Raw genomic sequence first — 20,864 nt, forward strand, 5'->3', positions numbered from 1 at the left:
TGAGATATATCAATCCGAAACAAAAAAAATTAGTAATTAGGATGTAATTATACTTGACGACAGAAACTCGACAACGTGAGTAGTAATGATCTTGAACCAACCAAACATTTGAAACAAACAATTGAAGATAAATCACATTACATAATTTCACATTTGCCGAAGACATATGTAGTCAAAAGTTGCCGAAGACATATGTAATCAAGTGAAAATTCAGTTCATTCAACAAGGCAGAAAACTGAACTCAAAAGTACTTTTAAACCATTGGTTCAAAATAGTGTTATGATTGAGTACAGTACAATACAGTACAGTGCAGAGGCCCCAAGTCTTCAGGCTTCATAACTCCGGCGAGACTATGTAATGTAAACAAGCCATGAATCTTCAAACATTGTTAAACAGGCTATCTCAGCTCAGTAGTTGTTGTCCCATGTTTGGGGGGGCGGACGAACTCCTTGACCTGGAATTTGTTGCCCTGGGAAACCTTGTGGCATCATTGGCGGTGGCCTAACTTGAGTACCTGGAGTGAAATTTGCCATTGTACCACTCCCAACTGGAGGTGGAGGTGGGACTGGAAGACTTCCACCAGGTGGCATAGGTCTAGGCCCATTTCCTGTATGCATAGGAGGCGGTGGCACAGATCCAGGTGGTGGGCCTCTAGTAGGATTTGCAAGAGGAGCACCTTGTGAAGTTGGAGGAGGAGGTGGTGGCAGTGGCTTTGAGAAAACACCAGGAGCTTCTGTTCCATTCGCAACTGGAGCAGGTTTTGCCTCTGGTGGCTTAACCTTGAAGTGCAACTGCAACTGCACATTCATCACACATGGACATTAGATTTTTATCAATGTAAATTCATTTAGAAGTCATACAGGTAAAACATAAAGAAATTCCAAGACAAACCGTGAACATCTTCGAATCTGGATCCCAATGAGTGAACAACTTCGATGATGACTTGTCAATCTCTATGCTAGGAACCTGCTTGTGAAGAAACAAAAGGTAAAAATAGAACACAACAATAAATAACAAACAACGAAATCTGAAAGACAAAAATACTGCAGCATCAACATACCTTAAAAGCAATTATCTCATACGGATCTGCTGCAAACAGAAGATACTGATACCTTTTATCACATGATTCAATCCTCTGGCACCAAAGAGAAAAAAACACAAGTTTGTTAGATTCAAATTGTGACAGTACTTCCAGTAAGGTGCTTAGCACACATGCAAGAATGGTCAGAACAGCAATGCACCGTCAATTAAAAGTAGACAAAAAAGACCAAAGGGAAAAGGAAATAAAAGAGAACAACAAGGATTGATATCATAATTTTTATTTTTTTACTTTAAAAAAAAAAGGTATAGCATATACCTGCTCATAAGATGACATAAATCTGTGTCTTGGCTTTGTAAGATCTTCAATTTCAGGATACTCAATCTGCACATAACTCAAGGTAACAGCAAGTTAGTTCCTACTAACCTTATACAACCAACTAGTAACAGAGGCAAGCAACAGCTAAATGCAAAGAGTTTAAAACAAGAAAATGAAAAAGGTAAACAACAATCTATAATAATAATAGTAAACCCTACTGATCAAATAAAAGATATCAACATAAGAGTTCTGAAGACCTAAATAATTAAAGAAAAAAGATAAACACCTGGAAGAGAAGAGACCGCTGCTTTGTCTCTGGATCAAATTGTTTAGTTACCCGGTAGCCAGGCCGCCCAATTTTGACTGCAAGTGAAAGAAAGAAGTCAAGATTATGTCATGGATACAAATAAAGGTTCATTCATGAACCACACAAGGGTTACAAGTAGACACCTACTTATGCTGACCAAATTTCTTGCACTAGGAATTATGACCTATAATCTCATTCTCGTCACAGAAAATTGTATGTCAAATGTTGTACAACTAAGCCTAGCTTATTCTCAAGGAAGAGGGGGAAATGTCAGAAGGGTGGTAGGATCTCTATTTCCAAAACACATTCAAATACAAGGGGACTCGTATTATCGCAGTCCCATAGCAGGTAAATAACTATTCTCAACATTTAATCATACACACTATTTCCCAACAATTCATTTACTACTTTTCACCAAAAAACAGTATAACACCTATATCGCTTCATATCCTGACATGCTACCACCTAGGAAGTCGGACTAGAAGGAGGCCTAGGACGGAGTTGGAGACCATTAGCTTTGGGGGCCCCGGTCTTGGTGTATCCAACCATCGACTTCCTGCAGTCACGAAGGACGGCAGCGATGTACGGAATGCCCGGGCTACTGCCTATAATACCTTCAAGAATAGGGTTAGCAAAGAAAGAAGAGCCCGCATGAATTTCAGCATGAATATGAATAGCTGAGTCTACGAAAAGAGGGACCAGCCTCATCGTGGTGATTAGAGGACACCTCTGATCGTTCACCTCTAATGTGACACGTTCCCTCCCAGTTATATGATCAACGGGATCAGTCGGCTAGAGAGCGGGGCTATTCTTCTTCCGGGGAGCCCTAAATATGCATTATTGGTCCAACTTCTAATAAAAACGAATTTTCATCTGTTTCGTGTCTGTTAGAAGGTGTAAAATGCAATTTAAGGAAAGAGAATGTCAATGTAACTGGTTTTGTTGGATTGTCCTAAGGAAATTTCCCCCCGTTAGTTTGATGCTTGACTTGACACTTTCTATATCTCTATCTGTAATGTTTAGTGAATTGCTGGATTGAAGATAGGGAATGAAGCTGTCAGAAAGTCTTATTAACTGTCTTGAGTAAGTGCTCCTGGCTTAGGTTATCTTTGCTTGTGCCTGTGTATCCGGAAAATGAAAATGGATGGAATCCCGCAATAAGCAGAAAATGAATATGGAGGAAAGGAATCCCATATATGTCAATAAGAGATACTTTACACTGGAATCGATGACGGTTGGAGGTACCGGCGCGAGATCCCCCTGAGTATAATAAATGGAACGAAAGATTCCATAAATCTTTTCCTTAGTTTTTCCACATAATTCAATATTGAGAAATGAGTGGATTCTAGCATTCAATTCCTCCGGTGGACTTGTTGCGAGTCTATCTCGAACAAATTCCACCCAGCCCGCATCCTGACGAGGGAGACTCAGATACCCTTCAAGCAAGGCAAGGTCACTTCCTGTTGCTAAAACAGGTTGCTAAAACAGGGCATCCCGAAGAAAAAAAAAAGAATAAAAAATTAGGATTATTCAGGCGTTTGCCTCTTTGTTCAAAAGATAAAAATAGACATGGTTGGTGGTTCTTACAATGTTCGTTCAATCCAGCTCTTCTTTTTCTTAACTTAAGGAGAGGGAGGAGAAAGACTTAGGACCTATGAACCGAACAACACAACAAACATGATGAAATGCAGAAGAATGAACGGGAGGCGCGGAGGAAGGACTGACCAACTACTTACTTGTGTTTGGTTAACTACTTGAAAGACTTGGGGTTCTTTCTCGTAAAACCCAAATACAGCTACACCCTGCAATCGACACTCACTATATGTATATATCATTATATCGTTGATAGCCTTTCAAAAAAAGTACCTCTATCTCTACTACATACAGTTGTTTCAGGCGAACAATAGCAAGGTATTAGGCCCAGATCCTATTATTGTTCGGGTGCGGCTACGCTATTCAAAGCATCGGCGAATGAGGTTGTCCAGTTCCATAACCAATGCAAGCAACCCAAGAAAGAAGCAACGGCTTTTGTGGCGTTTGGGAGCTCATCCCTTGCTTGTTGCCTCTCGGATCAAACAAGGACAGGAAGTCAAGCTCACCCGGGAGATAGGGCCCATAAACAACCCACATTCCTGCCTCCAGTCGAAATGAGAAGAGGAAGATATTTGATTCAAGGAGGGAAGTTCATTACTGATGCCCCCGGTACCACCTCCCAATTATCCGCCGAGTTCAAGCATAGCAGATTGGGGGAAGAAGAGAGGTATGAATTACGGCTCATCTTGCTTCAAGATGCACCTATAAACTAGGATAAGTAGCTCGACCAGTGAAGATCTCCCAGACAGAGGTGGATGGCATCAGGAGGAAAGGCAGATAGGGTTAACTAGAGGGAATTGACGGTCAAATAAACGCCGATGAAAGCTATCTGGCATTGGATGTCTCGTATCCGGCCGATCATGAGCCCTTTAATATAATAAAGGGTTCTTCAACAGCAGGAAAGAATAGGCCAACTCGTTCGTACTTATTTATAAAGGTGATTAAAGGGCTTCTCCTAACTCATCTTCCAATCACGGATGGCGAGGGAGCCTAAACAGAAGGAAAGCCTATCCATAGGAGATCTGTCTGTTAATCTGTTATCCATTGGAGGAAATCAATGCCAGGGGAAACGATAGGGGGTCGGCCAATAAATTATTGTATTGATAATAAACATCGGGCTTTGCTAATCTTTAGATGCTCATTTCGACCAAACGGATCAAAAGCAGGATCAGTCGATTACCACTTAGAACAGCTACCGGAACCTCCCTTCCTGGGCTTTCATCCTCGGGCAGCATTTCCACGCTTCCTTTCATTCCCTTCCTCAGCGATAATCCATCCGGATAGATATTTCATTTTGTGTCTCCCTTGGCGACCTATCTCTCATAATATATTATCTGTCCCTTGATTCGACTGAAGATGGGTATCTGCCATCACCTGGGGCGGACGGGCATTTCAAGCTGCCTTATTTTCATCCGGGGCTGGCCTTATGCCAAATCGTGAGCGGGTTATGCTTCGATTAAGCCTTATTTCGAGGGGTCCTTGGATGGTAGTTCAATGCTACCGCCTGGGTGGGATAACCTCGGGGAAAGCAGCTGATCATTGACTTGAATTCCCGTATTTCCATGCCTTTCACCCCTCCTCGCATCCAGCAGAGTTGAACCGGGTAGACTTACGCTCATCTAGGTCTCCTGCCCAGTCAGCTTCGATGGATTCGCATTAGGAGAATGCCTGTCCTGTGCCACCTTGGTAGCACAAACAAAGGTCCTGTGTACCAGTGATGTACGAATCATAGTCAATCACTTTACTTACTTTCTTAGTTGCAAGGGTACTTTGCTGTAAAGTTTCCTCTTTATACTATTACAGTATATATATAAGTTTAAGTCTTATTAGTATTAATAAAGTTTACTATTAATATTCCTACCCTTGCAGTGCTAATATTTTCATTAGGATCAGTCTTAGTCTACTAAAAGCATAGGAACAGTCTTATCTTATTAAGCAAGGTTCCACCCCAACCAGTAATAAGCACTAAATTGAACTCTATAAGGATACACGGGCTTTGATATTATAGTGGATCCATTCGCTCCTTGTTAAGACCCGACTAACTAAATAGAATCTAATCTCCTTCTTCTAGGCAACCTGGTCTGAGTCCCTGTCCCTAGTCTGAGTGTTAGTAGTTTCATTAGAGCAAGCTCATCAGTGTTAGGGTTTTTACTTGCTTGCTTACCTTGTTCTTAGGCGGGAAAGGACAGAGTTAAATAGTATCATTCCCAACCCAGTGATAAGATAGAGACAACCCTGCCAACCAGTAGTCCCCAGCCAGTTCAAAAGCATAGAAATAGGTAGACTGGTAGAGTAGATTACTCGCTATTAAACACAAACAAGCAAGCCAGGCAAAGAAAGCAAGAAAGGAGCAGCCTAAAAATAATAGTAGGTAGAGTATGCATAAACAAGCATAGGAACTGGTGCCCACGAGTAATAAGGAAGAAACCTCACTTAAGAAGAAGGACACGAGGCGATTAACCACTACAAACAAGCTGAAGGTTTGAGATAGATTGGACTCGTTTCTATCTATCTCAAATCCTCAAGTCTGGTGATACAAGAGACTCCTGCCTATGGTAGTAGGTTATGAATCCGTCCGTAATAGAGGTAGGTGCATCATCCAAGCAAGTATATCCCTTACTAATGGGAAGACCCTCTCTATGATCCGGAGAACCGGCACACTGCCCCTATATCAATCACCGCCCGCGTTATCAATGGAATGATTAGCTAACCCTTCAAGGTCTGTCAAGTATTTATCCCCGCTCTTCAATCCTAGTATACGAAAGGTCATGCCCATTCATTCCCAGAGGTAGTCCTCTACCAAGCAAGAGGAATCTCTTTCTCTTAGCCTATCACCGACGGACTAAATATCGACCACCCTCTTCTCTGCATCAAAAATACAAAAAGAACTTACTTTACTGCCGAAAGTGCCAACAACGGGAGTATTAGACTCAAAGCTTGAAAGAGCTTGACGGATAGATTGATTGGATTCGGATCTCCCAAGAGCTGAAGCGCCAAGCAAGAAAGGAAGTATTCTCTCAGCCAATTGCCCTGAAACTGTTCTGCGACTTCCCAAGAAACCGACATCTGTCTTTTCCGGAAAACAGAGGTCTTTCCTAAGCCTTAAAAAACGGGCTAAACTGACGAACCTACCTCTTTCTACTGGCTGGAACTTGAGTACGAAACTGAACTACTTTCTTCGAAAGTGCCGGCTCTCTTAGGTGGCGCCTACCCGCTATCTGCAATATTATTTCATGCTATCCCTCCTGCCCCAGTACCGTTACTGGCTCTCTTCGGTTCCTTCTCTGGTTTGTGCAGGTTCAACTCCACTGAAACCTTAACTTACAGCTGTTCCTTCCTTCACTTACAGGTTTACCTAGAAGTCAAAGTCATGATCCCGTCCCTTCAACTATCAGTCCATTGACTAAGAAGGGGGCCTGGAACAAAAACTTCACAGAAAGGAAAAGTAAACCTTCCCTTTCAGCCGAACAGCGGCAAGAGCAACATCGACTGAGTACCAGTACTGCCTTGCCCAAAGCTACCAAAGAAACTGGAACCCTTGAAAGAACAAGGATTTCATCCAAGGTGCCAGCACAAGAAGAGATTTTTTTACTAGAACTAGCTGTGTCGCTAGCCTTAAAAAAAGAATGCGATAGGACCTCTTTCAGGAAATCGTCAAACTTTTACGGATATAATTAAACTAAAGATCCCGTAGAAATAGGTCAGGGAATGAGCTACCGTTCGGGCCCCCTAGACGCAGGCTCGAGAGACAAGTATCAATTTTGAATAAAAAAGTAAAAATAATTCTACGGTAAATTGGAAACGCGTCAAGTGAGCAGCGACTTAACACTAGTAAGATATGGAGATAATGGGCTAAAGGATATTCATGAGATTAGGTTAGATTATGGATCGCAATTTCCTGCTCCGCCTGTGCCAATAGTGATATCAAAATTAGGCTACCTCTCCCACTCATCAAGACAGAACATAAGAAATGTCAAGGGAGACCGGGGACGCCCCTTCACCTACAAAAGGATCCGTTATTGGAGTGCGGCGGGTCTCAGGGCCCTCTGAGTCAGAGCAACCCCGATGGCATCCAGTAACCCGGAGACAAAAAGAAGAGAAGTTGCACTAGTTGTACTACTAGTCTATAAAGAGACTGACGATGAATCGATTACCTAAAAGGACCCATCTTGTAAGTATCGAGGTCTTTCTTGTATCACACAAGAAGACATAATTCTTTCTTATATACACAATCATCAGTCTAGTTCGCCACAAGGGATGAAAGCAAGGAAGCTCGCCTATGTGGAAGAAATAAAGAAGTCAAGCTGCATTAATCCAAAATCAAAAGAGAGAAGCCAGTCACGGAACACTTTCTTAATGAAAAAAAGAATCTCTTCCACATCTCTTGCAAGAGAGGATTCATTGACTCATTCTAACAGGCGATTCCTTGCATCAACAGCGTCCCCTCTACGCTTTGCTTTCAAGCGTTATCTTCCATTTTATCATGCCACTAGCTCAAGTCCCACAGCTTCATGTGCAGTCTTTATCTTATTTTATTATCACGATAGCACTCCCAATTTGACGCCCCCTTATTAGTGTTAAACCAACTCTAAAGGGAGTGAGTGGCCTTTTTTGTCGTAGGGCACGAACGGTATAACACAAAGAAAGGAATGAAAGCAATCGAAAAAAAAGGTAGCAGTCGTTAGGCGAAAAGTGAATAAGTAAGTAGGCCAATGCCAATTGAAAGCTAACTAGTTGTCCCTCTTCATCGATTTCTACTATGACAAGAAAGATCAGATGCACAGAAGGAGCTGCACATGAAGAATGGCAAGACATTGAAAGAAGGGGTTCTGCAAAGAATGCCCTGTTGAGGAAGAGAAGGGGTTTGAGAAGAAGGCCTTATCGTCTGCTAGAGGAACTGACATGACATCTAATTCAACTATCTCTGCTGCGGAAAGAGGCTAGGCACTGGGGAGGGAAGGTATGCAAAGAAGCATACTGGCTGAATAGGAAGCTAACCAAGGTACAGAAAAGACCCAGAAAGAAGAACCTGACCAGGAGGTTGTAGGGTAGGCACCGATCGATATCTGGGATTCGATTAAAGTATGGAAGGCAGTAGCTCTCCCAAGAGTTCCATCTTAAGGTCAGTACCGAGTGAGAGGCTTCAAGCAGATGAGAGAAGTAGATTCTAGGCGCCCATCTCTGGGTTAATCGGGGGAATCTTCACCGGGTATTTCAATCCCTTTCATAGATTCCTCATCTGGCATTTATCTTCCTACCTTGCCCTCCAATCCGATATGTCCTTTCAAGTGGCTAGATATCCTCTCCTTTAAAGTCTGGAATCCCTAGAATCGGGTAGAAAGTCGAAATATGGGTGCTCAAAGCCTGCCTTCTCAAGCATTTGATTCCTCTTCCTCCCTTAATACTCAATACCTGGGTCAATAAGTTTCATTCCTCTGCGGATCTTCACTGGTCGGTGAGAGGCATTGGATGTCTAATATGGGTTATAGAAGATTGAGCGGGCCTGCCTCCCCATAGCAAACCCACCTATTTCGGGAGTGGGATTTCTGACGAGCAATCAAATTAGCAGTGGGATTGATTCGGACCCTCAGTGGTTCTCTGGGGAAACTTCAGGAGATCGGGGGGGCAGTAAGGAGTAAGCCTAAAAAGAAAGGGACTGAGTTAAAGTCAAGTATACACATGAAGACAATGCTTCTAAGTTAAAGTCACTGGTTGACGAGGTAAGATGAGGTCACATTTATACAATAATCAGTCTCTGTGGTTTGAATTAGTCTGTGTTCAGCTTTCTGCATCCTTTTTGTTCATTTTTAATTCAAGATCATCTAGAAATCATTAATTTCCATAAATTTGAAGTGTATTGGAGGATCTAGTGTGGTGCAATTGTATGATGCGGCTAGGCAAGGATTGAGAAGAGGACTAATTCGAACACCATTGTTGTAAGATCCATAATTCTTCTTCTGAGATGGCTTTTGTGGCGTCGAATAAGGATAACTAGAAGAGGATGATAATGCAGACTTTGTATATCCATTTGAACTAGGAGTTTTAGGCAAATGCTTGTTGTGATTGTCCTTCAATGATGAACTTCGCTTTGGAGTTGGCGCTGAGCCAGTTGAATTACTTCGCGATAATAGTGGCAAAGAACATATCAAGCTTCTCTTGTATCCATTTCCACAACTACTACTTCTCTTAAACCTCCAAAATGACTTGGTAGATGATGAAGAAGAAGTAGGTTTTTCCTCTGTTTTAAAACTCTGCTCCATGATTTCTTTCAAGCTTTCCTTCTTTGAATTCTCATTACTAGTAGGATGAGTTGGTGGTTTAGGAGGAAGAACTTGTTTCTTTATTTCAAGTGGAAGAATTTTGCCATCTGAAAAAAGCTCCTCAGCACAAGAAGAATCTTGTTCAAAACTTTCACTAATGCAAAAATCAAAATCATTTGATTCCAAAAGCAATGAATCGAACGATGTCGCTCTATTGTAACCACTTCTGCTTGGCAAATATCATGTGAAAATGAGATTCTGGGACTAATTCCCAAGCTAGAATTCTCCATGTTGCTCCAAAGATCGATAGCCATATCACTTCAAAAGTCCAAATAATGAACCGTACTACAGAAAATTGAGTCAAGAAGGCCTATAAAGGATGTTGGAATTTTAGAGCTGAAATGGTAGTATGGAATAAGTCTTGAGGACGACGAAAATAACCCATGAAAACATGTTTTCAAGGCAAGTGTGATTGACTTCAGTGAATCAAAGTTGTGATAAAATATGGAAGAAGCAGGCCTTGAAAAAATGAATATGAAGAGAAAAAAATGTGAATATGGATATCATAAAATAATGTAATTACCAATAGACGTTTCAACCACTAACTGTAACGTTTGCTAGTTTGAATATTCCACCTAGTAGTATAGTTGTCGTAAACTACATATTTCTTGTATTCCATTACAACCAAATTCGTGTCCAATGTGAGTATTATTTCACAAAGAATAGGATTTGAAATAAAAAAAAAATGAAAGGTAAACTTTAAGATGTGTATAACATTATCGACATTTTTAAGTGTTTATTCTTAAACCTTCTTTTAAAACAGAATTCCCTCTCTGTTGGTTCCTTTATACATTGAGTCATTGACCATATGTAAGTTAAATTGTGTTTTTAAAAAGATATGAACATTTTCAGGTTTCCTAATCTTGAACCCCTCATTCAAAGTCATACAGTCATTTTCCTGGAAGTCATTATAACCAGTTAAAGTGTTAAACTAATTTTTCTGCTATTTATTTGAAAGAAATTAAATGAGCCAGATTAGATTATATGATTACCAATGCAATGGGCAACCATTAGTGTGCTAAATGCATTACATTTATAAACACTTCATAGCCAACTTGGAAAGCAGGTAATTGGATCGAACACGATATACCAACAAAATCTAAATTTTTATTTGTTTCCCCAACAGATGGACGGCAATAACGAAAGAATATGCATTTACTTGAAGACAGAGACGTGCGATCATAACTCGTAAAATAGACTAAACATATACCTGGATCAAATAATATTAGCTGACATCAACATTACAACTTTCTTAGCTTAGATATATTCCTTGACAATGAAGACATAGTGGGATTCACCATCTTTCTTGTATCTTATTGGTACATCATACATGATCAAAGTATCAAACTAGTGGTTCCATCCCTTTCTTTTGGTCCCAAATTACTTTTATCTTATTGGTCTGAATTCTATGATGGGCCTACCATTCTCCTGTATCATACATTCATACTACCATGGTTGACATACATTCCGTATTCCAAGTACAATACCATTTAATTGTATTCCAGATGTCAGGCAATTTTCATCAAGCTTCGTTTTAAAAAAATTTAACACTAAACAAATGCATCGTCTCAAGTCTCAGGTATATGCAATGCATAGCATCTGATGTTCTAGAAGAACAGTTTGGCTGATCTATAACAGGTCGGTACCGAGTGAGAGGCTTCAAGCAGATGAGAGAAGTAGATTCTAGGCTTCAAGCAGTAAGGAGTAAGCCTAAAAAGAAAGGGACTGAGTTAACGCCCCTTTCAAGCAGGCAGTCAGTACATAGAGTACAAGTAGGGACTCGTTTTGCGAAACATAAGGCCCGTATTCAGACTCATCCATATGCCCTGATACTATATTCTCAATCGCCGAAGGCTCACAACAGTTGAAAAGAGGGAGGGCGGTGGGTGGTCCAGGAAATGAATGATTTTCCAAAGATGGGTCTAAAATCAGAAACAGACGCAGAAGCACCGTAAGCTGCCTTGTCCCCCTCAACTATAAAAAAGATACACATACCATGGACTCTGGCCTAAGGGCCTTCGTCCCCGCAATTCATCTCTAATGACAGTTGGATGGATGATATTACGTATCTAATACAATGACCGAAGGAAAAGACTACTCTAGTTTTTGACCTGCTTGGCCCGAAACGACTATTTCCCAACAATTCATTTACTACTTTTCACCCAAAAAATATAACACCTATATTTCTACTCTCCTTTTCTCAATGTACACAAGTAAACTTCTTTCAAGTAAGGGTGGAATTCGAGCTAAACAAGCCGAACTTTACAATGCTCAAGCTCGGCTCGCTAATTACACGAGCTTTAAATTGAGCCCGAGCTCGGCTCATATAGTTAAACGAGTGAGCTCGAGCCGAGCTTAAACGAGCCAAGCCCAAGCCGAGCTCCGAGCCCTCGGCTCAAATTCCACCCTTACTTTCAAGCTATACATTAATTAGCATTCCAAGCATAATATTGAAAATAAAGAAAATAATACTAGTTAAAAATAAAGGCAAACCTGATTTGCGAAGATTAACTTTACGCTTATGTGGCTGAGGTAAAGCCGGGGATTCTTTAGCTTCACGAGCAGCTCTTTTAGCCAAATTAGTCTGGTGACGTTTCCCTTGTGTATGTGCCAAATAATTCCCTTCATTATTATGTAATGTCAAACACAATTTACACTCGTAACTGCACACAAACACAAACACAAATCAATTAAACAAAATTAACATAAATAATAATGGGTCAAAGTTAAATTTTATTTTACCTGCCGAGATGGTTTCGCATAAAGTATGGATCTTTAGCTAGATCAATGGTTTCGAGGGCTAGTCTTCTCAGCCTTTCTCTTCTGTCAATGGCTTCGTTTTGTGCAGAGGCTGCGCCTCCACCACCCGGCTTCGATCCCCAGTCTCGGTCCATTTTGTTTTTTTTTTTTTTTTCTGTGGTTGGGGCTGTTCTTTTATAGACTGTGGATTGTGGAATGGGAGTCGAATTGCGTATTAGATATGGAAACTACCAATTCTTTTTGATCTAGCCAAATATAAACGAAGATAAAGGCCTATTCTGCCTAAAAAGACCACTATAATGCTTAATACCCAACAAACATCTATTGCCAAAAGCCTGTTCTACTGAAGGCCCAAAATTTGATATATCGGTGTACCCAAAAACCGATCTCGGTTTTTTTGGTGACCAGTCCAAAGTTTCTAAAATATCGGATATCTCACCGATATATCTCGTCGATATATCTCGGATATTTTGGAAATTTCAATATTAAGTTATTAACAATTGGTCAAAAAGTCAACTGATATATATCGATTATCTCGAAATATCCATTATATCGTGATATAAACTTTTACATTTTAAATCGGAAATTCGATATATCTATTATCGGAAAAAGGGGGTTCAATATTGGGTGGATATATATTGGAAATATCGATATCGGTGTACCAATTTTAAAATCGATTCAAGAGATATATCGGCGAGATATCGGATATCTCGGCGATATTTTGGGCCATGTTTCTACTCATTGACCAAAATATCGCCAATATATCTGATATATCGGACTTTGATATATATTGGTTATTTTGGTACACCGATATCGATATTTCCGATATATATCCACCGAATATTGAATTTTTTTTCTCGATTTATTTTATCGGAATTTCCGATATGAAACTTTATATCGCCGATATAATCGATATTTCCGATATAATCGATATATATCGGTTGACTTTTTGACCATTTTAAAATATAAATCCAATATTTCCAATATATATCCGATATTTCTGATATTATATTTCTGATATATCCGATATTTCTGATATTTTAAATAGTTTGGACTTGTTACCAAAAAAATGGATATATCTGAAATATCCTATATATCCGATATATATCGGTTTTTAGGTACACCGATATATTCATCGATATCGATATTTTGGGCCTTGGTTCTACTAACAAATAGGCCCAGTTTTAGAGAACTTGCAGTGGGCAACCTTTTTCACTTTTTAATGATTCGGTAATTCATAATTGGAAAAAAACTTTGGAAGGTCATTTGCGATTTTGATGATGGTTAATCGATAACAAAAAAAAGTTCTATAACATGAAGTCCAATCCAGTTCACAAGATACACTACTTAATTTTCTACAACAGAAGGCAGATTCTAGTCACAATATTTGTTCTGAAATCTAGGACAGTTTAAGCTAACAAGCAATGATGACCACAGACCACCTTACATGTACCACACCCAGAAATTTCGTACAAAATCTTTCTCTATCGAACAAAATCAACATGAGGTCCCATTTATAAGGGGTAGACTATGATTGTGTAGCCTCTTATGATTGGAATGGTGAGCTAGTCTGGAGCTGTTCAAAATCAACTCTCTTGAAGGCGGTAGATGGTGATTTCTTGCTGCTTGAAATATCTCCTATCCTCTTCATCAACGAGAACAAGGTTCAAGTAATATTTGACACTGAACTTGTTGTTTGTGTTGCGGTATGTCGGTGTCAGCTCATATGGGCTTAGAAACAGTCTTATAGGAATTGATTCACCTGGAGAGCATGAAGAGATGTACACATTTTAAAATCAAACTTGCATTTTTAAGTCCAAAATGGAATTCGAACTCAATTTCACAGCATCTAACCAGGCATATACAATATCTAATGAGGCAGTGAATATTAGTTTACCTCTGACTGGGGCACCATCCATCAACTCGAATTTTGCAAGCGTCTCGGTCTCCACATATGTATTAGGCCCAGATCCTGTTGACTCTCGACGCCTGATCTCAAGCTCCATGTTTTTTATTTTGATTCTTACAAGAAGGAAATAAATCTTGCCTATTATCACATCCTTCAGATGATACCTGAGGAATCCAGACTCCAAATTAGAAATTTAGAATGATAAGACCAATAAGGATATGATCGCCAACATAACTACATAACATAAACTATCACATTAAGCAGTCAAACCAATTCACTGTAAGATACATTCTTACTTGCTTTTGCTATACTCGAACTCAATGTGTAGGCAATCTTCAATTCCGACTTCCATCTACACAACGCATAAATAAAATGATAAAAAAATTGTACAACACAAGTTCCCTCAATATGATTATACATTAACAACATGCATCATCTATTCCTCAGTCACAGGTTTCTTATAAGGACGAATCACTGACTTCAGAGCCAATTGTGAAAGCTTCTACTCTGCGCATGCTAATATGTACATGTACATTGTGAACCCCATTCTCTCCCACTCTTTTCCCAGTTACTTAAACAAAATCTATCTCATTCGAAACTTAAAAACACAGAAACATGGATCCCCCCCCTCCACTCACACAAACAAGGGAGGCGGAAGAAAAAAGAAAACTGGATAATTAAATAAATCATTATGCTACAGAACTCCATGAACTGATAGCCAAGTGGCGAGTTAGCTTGATGAAACCACCGCTAGTCATTTCACTCCAATATAAACAGGAGTGAAGGCAAATCAGCATCCAACAATAGAAATACTTACACTGCCAACCATCAACTTATAATTCTTAACTGCACTAAAGAATTTCATCAATTTTATAACAATCCACTCACCTTAATGCTGTTGTTGATTGATGGAAGTGGAGTATAGTTGCGGACCTGATGCAGAAAATGACATGTCAGCAACAGGGGAAGGAAATAATGTGTACATTAAGGAAATTGTCACAAGCCAAGATGCAGAACTACTGTTTTGAAGTGGATTTTGCTACAGATTCGTAGAAAAAATAAAAATGTATCACCATTAAATCCTGGTATTCCACCATGTTGCTCACATAGTTACGGCTGATTGTGAACTTAAGAACATACCTGCAATAGTATTGAAAATCTTACTTTGAGTTACTTATTAAAGTAGATTTCGGATTCCAAACTAAGCAATGGCATAACGTAACTTATCATTTTCAATTTCTGACTGCCAAACAGAACATACTCAAATTTCTATAATGGAAATTAGCTCTCAACAAATCCCCAATAATTACTAGCACATAATCATAGATGGCCTCAATAAAACTCTAGCTGCACATAATCGTACAGTTTGATTGTACATAATTTTAAATATTTTTTTAAGGAAAAGGAATTTTTAATGAGGCCACATTCTGACCAATGAGATCATTTTAATGGGTTATGTCGATGACAGTTCAAAGAGTAAACACAGCTGACCAAAACATCACCAACAAAGACAGTACAGATCAAATTAACAACTATCAGTAGAATATATTACGTTGAAACAAATAGTAGCCTATAGAATTGTGGCTTGCCTACCTCAGCCTCACATTCACCCCATTGTATGACTCATATGGCATTTCAACAGTAGAAAATTCAAATGGATATGATTTCCTTTCATATATATCACCAGGTACCTCCAGTTCACGGACTGCATATTAAAAAGGTCAATAACAAGCATCAATACAAAAATCAATCTTGAAGTAATTTTTTGATTGTATTAAGTATTGCACAATTGCACTCACCTAGAGAGGTAAAGTCATAAAAATTGCCTTTATCAAAGTACATCTCTGCAAACGATAGGGAAAAGTCAAGTGGGTTTTTATAAGCAGAACGTGCTATAAGCACTTAATGGCTGAACAACACTATTTCTATAAGCAGAACACGCATTTTCCATAGGGGTAACAAATACCTCTATTGTATTAATAGAGGTTAGCAGTGTCTAACAAACACGGAGCAACTTCAAGGAAGAAAAAAGAAACAAACCTATCTGACCCAGGAGTTCAATTTTTACACCATTGTGCTCCACCTTCTTCCCATGGAATGGTTCTATAGATACCTGAACATCACATAAAAAACCAGATGTTTATATCATATACAATTAAGAGGTCTCTACAATTAAAAAACAAAAAACAAATAGTGTGTATTAAAAAAAAAAAAAAAAAAAATGGGCATTCAAAAAGATTTGTCAGGAAAAGTACCTCTCCAACAATGTTCTCCTGACTTTGGAAAAGAGGAACCATTACCGTTTGACCATTTTCCTTCTTGAGCGGAACCTGTGGAAACATAACAGAGCAAGCATTAACTTTGATGCCACGACCATAGCCTCTCAAGGTCTTGTATGAACTTATATTAATCATATATTTAACTTTATCTGGATAGACTGCTATCATTTGACAATGAATAGCAGAATTCGAAAAGAACCTTATTAAGCCCTTTGTTTTTCATTCTTTTGATATTAGCGGGCCTCTTCCCAGGAAGGTAATTTGATGTTAGGATATTGAGCATGCTAACCTAAAAAAATTAAATTATCTGCTCTTCTCTTCGTCAAATATTAATAAAATAATAGTACATTCAACAATTTTATGCTGCTTTCTATAAGAAGAACACTAGATTCGTAAACATTTTTCTATGTTTACTCAGTAGTGCTTAGTGCTGCATCAGATACAGTTGAATTACAGACAACAGGATAGAGAATGAGGACCTGCTTGCCAGTTCTGCCATCGGCAAACGTGATTGTAATGTTGCATGGTGGCTTGAAAGCTCCAACAATATAATTCTGAAAAGAGAATCATGACCACTATTAGCGAACCACATACCAACTTCAGGAGCTATCTTAACAAATATAAACAATCGACCATGAGACCTTACCATGCTATTACACTGAAATGGTAACTTAATCTCTTATATTGGATGAAACACCTACACAATTACACAATAAAACCCACATTAAGTCGTTTGACTACAACAAAAGAATCTTTATTTCTATACTAGGGAATGTTTATACTACATATTGATCTTGGACTACTAATACATATGTGATCAAGCCCCGGAATACTTGGTTAGTTTTAACACCTGAAATTGTGAAATCAGGATTAATTATGATAGTAGAAACAAATTAAGTACATACTAGTGGTTTCGATCTGTCAGTGATGTTGATATTAATATGGGGTCGTGGCAACTGGGCAAGGAGGAAGGAACAAGAAAGGGGATTTACGAGTTGATGGGAAAAAAAAAACAGATGGAGTCTGTTTTGTGACTAAATGAATGGGTTGGACGGACGGGTTTTTTAACCCGACATCATTAATATGCCTAAACAGGGTAAGGCCCAACTTCCCAAGTTCCTCGCTTAAATTATATATGGAGGGGTTCTATAACTAAGTAAACTCACAAATTATTTTCAATTATAAGGTTTTTATAGAAATAAAACGAATAATTCGGCGAATTTTGAATGATACGGTTTAATTAGGGAAAAAAAATTGGGTCGGGCTTATAATTGCCGATTTATTAAATTGAATTATAAGGTTTGGCAAATAAAATGACATTTGTATTATTTTTCATGAATAAAATTGTAAAAATAAAAATAAAAAACGTTATATACTTATATATCAAAATTTTAAATGTAAAATATATAGCGAATTTTAAAGAAATACATTCATATATTATACCCGTTTAAAACACGATATCATATTTTTTTACGTTATATACTTTTTATTGGACCGAATATTTAAAAGTATTATTGTTGAAAATTTCGAATCTTAGGCGAATAATTGACGTATCGGACTTTTGCCGTCCACGAATTTACTAGCTATGTTCTAGGGACATATTTTATCTTGACATGTAAAGAAACTCAAAATTGTTAAGACATTTATAAGTTTCAGATTAAGGTAATATTTTGTAGATATGATTTCCTAACTATTTTAAACATTGTCGCAAATAATCAAAAAAATCAAAAATTTCTAAACTTGCCAAATATAGTATAAAAAATGGTGAAAATGAACGGTCTACCATTAGCCAAATTTTGTAAATTGTTAACTATATTTGGCAAGTTTGGAATTTTTTTATTTTTTTGATTATTTGTGACAATGTTTACAATAGTTAGGATATCATATCTACAAAATATTAGCCTAATCCGAAACTTATAAATTCCCTAACAATTTTGAGTTTGTTTACGTGTCAAGGTAAAATATGTCCCTAGAACCCTTCCCATTATATATATATATATACGAACAGGTTCCGTTTACCATACTTTTTATACCATAGTTTATACCACACTCTCTTACAAATTGAGTTAAATGCTAATAATTTGTGGATATGATATACTAACTATTGATAACATCTCCACAAAAATTTGTCTCATTTAGAAATCTCTAACCTAGTTAAAAATCGTTTTTAAATTGGATTTTTTTTAAACGGTTCAGATTTTAAGATTTTGCAATCATCTTTTGACATAGTTAAATATTACCATATGAGTTGAAATTTAGTAGAGGTGATCTTTATGGTTAGTTAAACATATCTACACAAAATTATATTATAATTCACGTTGTATGTAAAGTTGTGGGAATGGTATAAACTATGGTATAAAAATGTGGTAAACATAACCTGCTCGATATATATATATATATAACAGTCCCTCGGCTCCTAAAAGAACTTTAAATAAGTACCAAAACTAAGTACCAAATCTAAAACAACCTACAACTTTGCCTGCAAAATAAATTTAAACCTGATTTTTTGTGGATATGGTGGACTGACTATAAAGATTATATTTACAAAAATTTATTTTGTTTGATATTCTCTAACCTAGATAAAAATTGTTATCCACTTTTGAAAAAATATCTAATGGCCCATAAATTATCAGTATTAGTGTCCCCAGGTATGTATTTTATGATTGCTATTTGTTATTAGTATTAGTATTAGGAAACCCAACTATTACACATCACTCGAATACTTGATATGGGTATGTCTATATGTGCATCTGGTAAGTATTACCTCGATTTATAAATTGTCCATGCCTTTACTTGCCTTCAATCATATTCATATTATGGTTTCTCATTAAGGTTGTCAAAATTTCTTGGTGATGTATAGGGTTTTCGTGTAGCTATTCCTATCTATATCCAACTTGAAAGTTTCCATAAGAAACACTTGGTTTCTCATTAAGATTGTTATTTGCATTGTTTTGCATGTGTTCACCATGGATGACTTAATTAATTTCAATGTTTTCCCCTGAAATTAGTCTAGATATAACCTTACGTTTGCCTCTTGAGTCTATTTCCCATTTGAAATGGGTCTCAAGAGGTTGGTGCAGGTTTTTTATTGGCCACACTTTTGCCAAACTTTATTTTGATAGGCATCATCCACTTTGTTATCTTCGTGCCTATTGGATTTGGCTTTGGTTTCTGTTCGATCTATAATGAGCACAAGCTACTGCGAATACTGCCCAACTATTCCTGAAGTGTAAATGTGGTAGAAGTTTTCACTTTTGGTTTGGATGACTAGAGAGAGATACCAATAACTGTTCCGTATGTTGATCAAATGAGTGGATCTACACTCCTAAACGGATTCGTCAATTGGGAAGCTGTGTTAAACATGGAAAGAGTCGTCTTCGAGCAATTTGAAGTTGTTATTACTTTTGATTTGGCTACGGAAAAATTTAATATAATTGTTATGCCTTTTGAACACCATAGTTCATACAAACATTAACATTATGCATTTTATTTGGATGTTATGTTTAATAATTGATGGGACAGAGATTTGGGTGATGACAGTCTATGGAGATCAAACTTCTTGGACTAAGAAGTATACTTTCGAATTGGACTATATATGTTGGTTCCCCCAATTGTTTTAGCAAATTCCACTACTGCATCCCTCAAAATTTTCACAACTATAGTGATAATATAATAATAATAATAATAAATAGTATGAAAAAAAAACCTAATAAAAAACATTTCAATAAACCAACGTTTTTTTTTACTTATCTTTTTGCTATTACAAAATTACCATTTATCATTTATTTTGAGTCCAAAACCATTAAAAGTGACAAACGTGTATTTGAATATTTGATGGGTTAATGAGACTAAAACAAATAGCCAAAGTCCCAAAGGCCAACCCGTCAGGTTGTATAATTATAATCATTCATAACAAACATGTAAGCTCTCTCTCTCATTTATTTAACTATCAATTATTAAACAAGAGTCTGATCTCAATAAAAAAAAGACAAAATCATAAAAAAATTTGTGCGAATGGGGACCTATTCTTGTTGGCGTTTGTCAATGTCATAATTATTTGTAAAACTCGTTATCACTATCAATAAATTTTTATTTAAAAAAAAAAAACAAAACAAGGAATTTTGTTATTTTTAATGTTAATATTTTATATCTTTCTCTATGACAGTAGGGTTATATAGACTTATAACATTATAGGAAGTCAACAATTTGTTAAATTTAAGTGTTTAAGTAGTTAGTTAACTCACTCTAGTTTTATGAATTGAAATAAATATATAATTTTGTTAATCTTTATTATTTAAATCTTCTAACCAAAAATAAAATAAAACATTTTAGAAGGTTT

General features: G+C 37.5%; 2 protein-coding genes and 1 pseudogene across 2 annotated transcripts; all 3 read right to left on the reverse strand.

The window, feature by feature from the left end:
• Window positions 1–107: 107 nt before the first annotated feature.
• Window positions 108–12,564, reverse strand: LOC147500946 (uncharacterized). Its single transcript, XM_086605964.1, has 7 exons — window positions 12,320–12,564; window positions 12,071–12,240; window positions 1,644–1,720; window positions 1,358–1,423; window positions 1,061–1,135; window positions 892–966; window positions 108–797 (listed from the first exon to the last, which is right to left on the reverse strand). The coding sequence occupies exons 1-7, from the start codon at window positions 12,469–12,471 to the stop codon at window positions 408–410; spliced, it is 1,005 nt and encodes a 334-aa protein (XP_086462090.1). The 5' UTR covers window positions 12,472–12,564; the 3' UTR covers window positions 108–407.
• Window positions 9,080–9,968, reverse strand: LOC147500947 (uncharacterized; annotated as a pseudogene).
• Window positions 12,565–13,609: 1,045 nt separating the features above from the next.
• Window positions 13,610–17,647, reverse strand: LOC147500948 (vacuolar protein sorting-associated protein 26A). The gene is made up of 12 exons (XM_086605968.1): window positions 17,431–17,647; window positions 17,172–17,222; window positions 17,005–17,079; window positions 16,502–16,576; window positions 16,287–16,359; window positions 16,046–16,090; window positions 15,840–15,951; window positions 15,320–15,386; window positions 15,135–15,179; window positions 14,543–14,598; window positions 14,235–14,410; window positions 13,610–14,099 (listed from the first exon to the last, which is right to left on the reverse strand). The coding sequence occupies exons 2-12, from the start codon at window positions 17,172–17,174 to the stop codon at window positions 13,924–13,926; spliced, it is 903 nt and encodes a 300-aa protein (XP_086462094.1). The 5' UTR covers window positions 17,175–17,222; window positions 17,431–17,647; the 3' UTR covers window positions 13,610–13,923.
• Between the last annotated feature and the right edge of the window lie 3,217 nt (window positions 17,648–20,864).

This window comes from Coptis chinensis, chromosome 4, assembly GCF_015680905.1.
Source record: "Coptis chinensis isolate HL-2020 chromosome 4, ASM1568090v1, whole genome shotgun sequence".
Classification (NCBI taxonomy): Eukaryota; Viridiplantae; Streptophyta; class Magnoliopsida; order Ranunculales; family Ranunculaceae; genus Coptis; species Coptis chinensis.

Coding starts and splice junctions, on each gene's coding strand:
- LOC147500946 (XM_086605964.1), bottom strand. CDS start 12,471: ATGGACCGAGACTGGGGATCGAAGCCGGGTGGTGGAGGCGCAGCCTCT. Junction 1,136..1,357: donor TTATGTCATCTTATGAGCAG/GTATATGCTATA, acceptor CTTTGGTGCCAG/AGGATTGAATCATGTGATAA. Junction 967..1,060: donor ATGAGATAATTGCTTTTAAG/GTATGTTGATGC, acceptor CTTCACAAGCAG/GTTCCTAGCATAGAGATTGA.
- LOC147500948 (XM_086605968.1), bottom strand. Junction 15,180..15,319: donor TGGAATACCAGGATTTAATG/GTGATACATTTT, acceptor TTTCTGCATCAG/GTCCGCAACTATACTCCACT. Junction 14,599..15,134: donor CAATCAACAACAGCATTAAG/GTGAGTGGATTG, acceptor TGCGTTGTGTAG/ATGGAAGTCGGAATTGAAGA.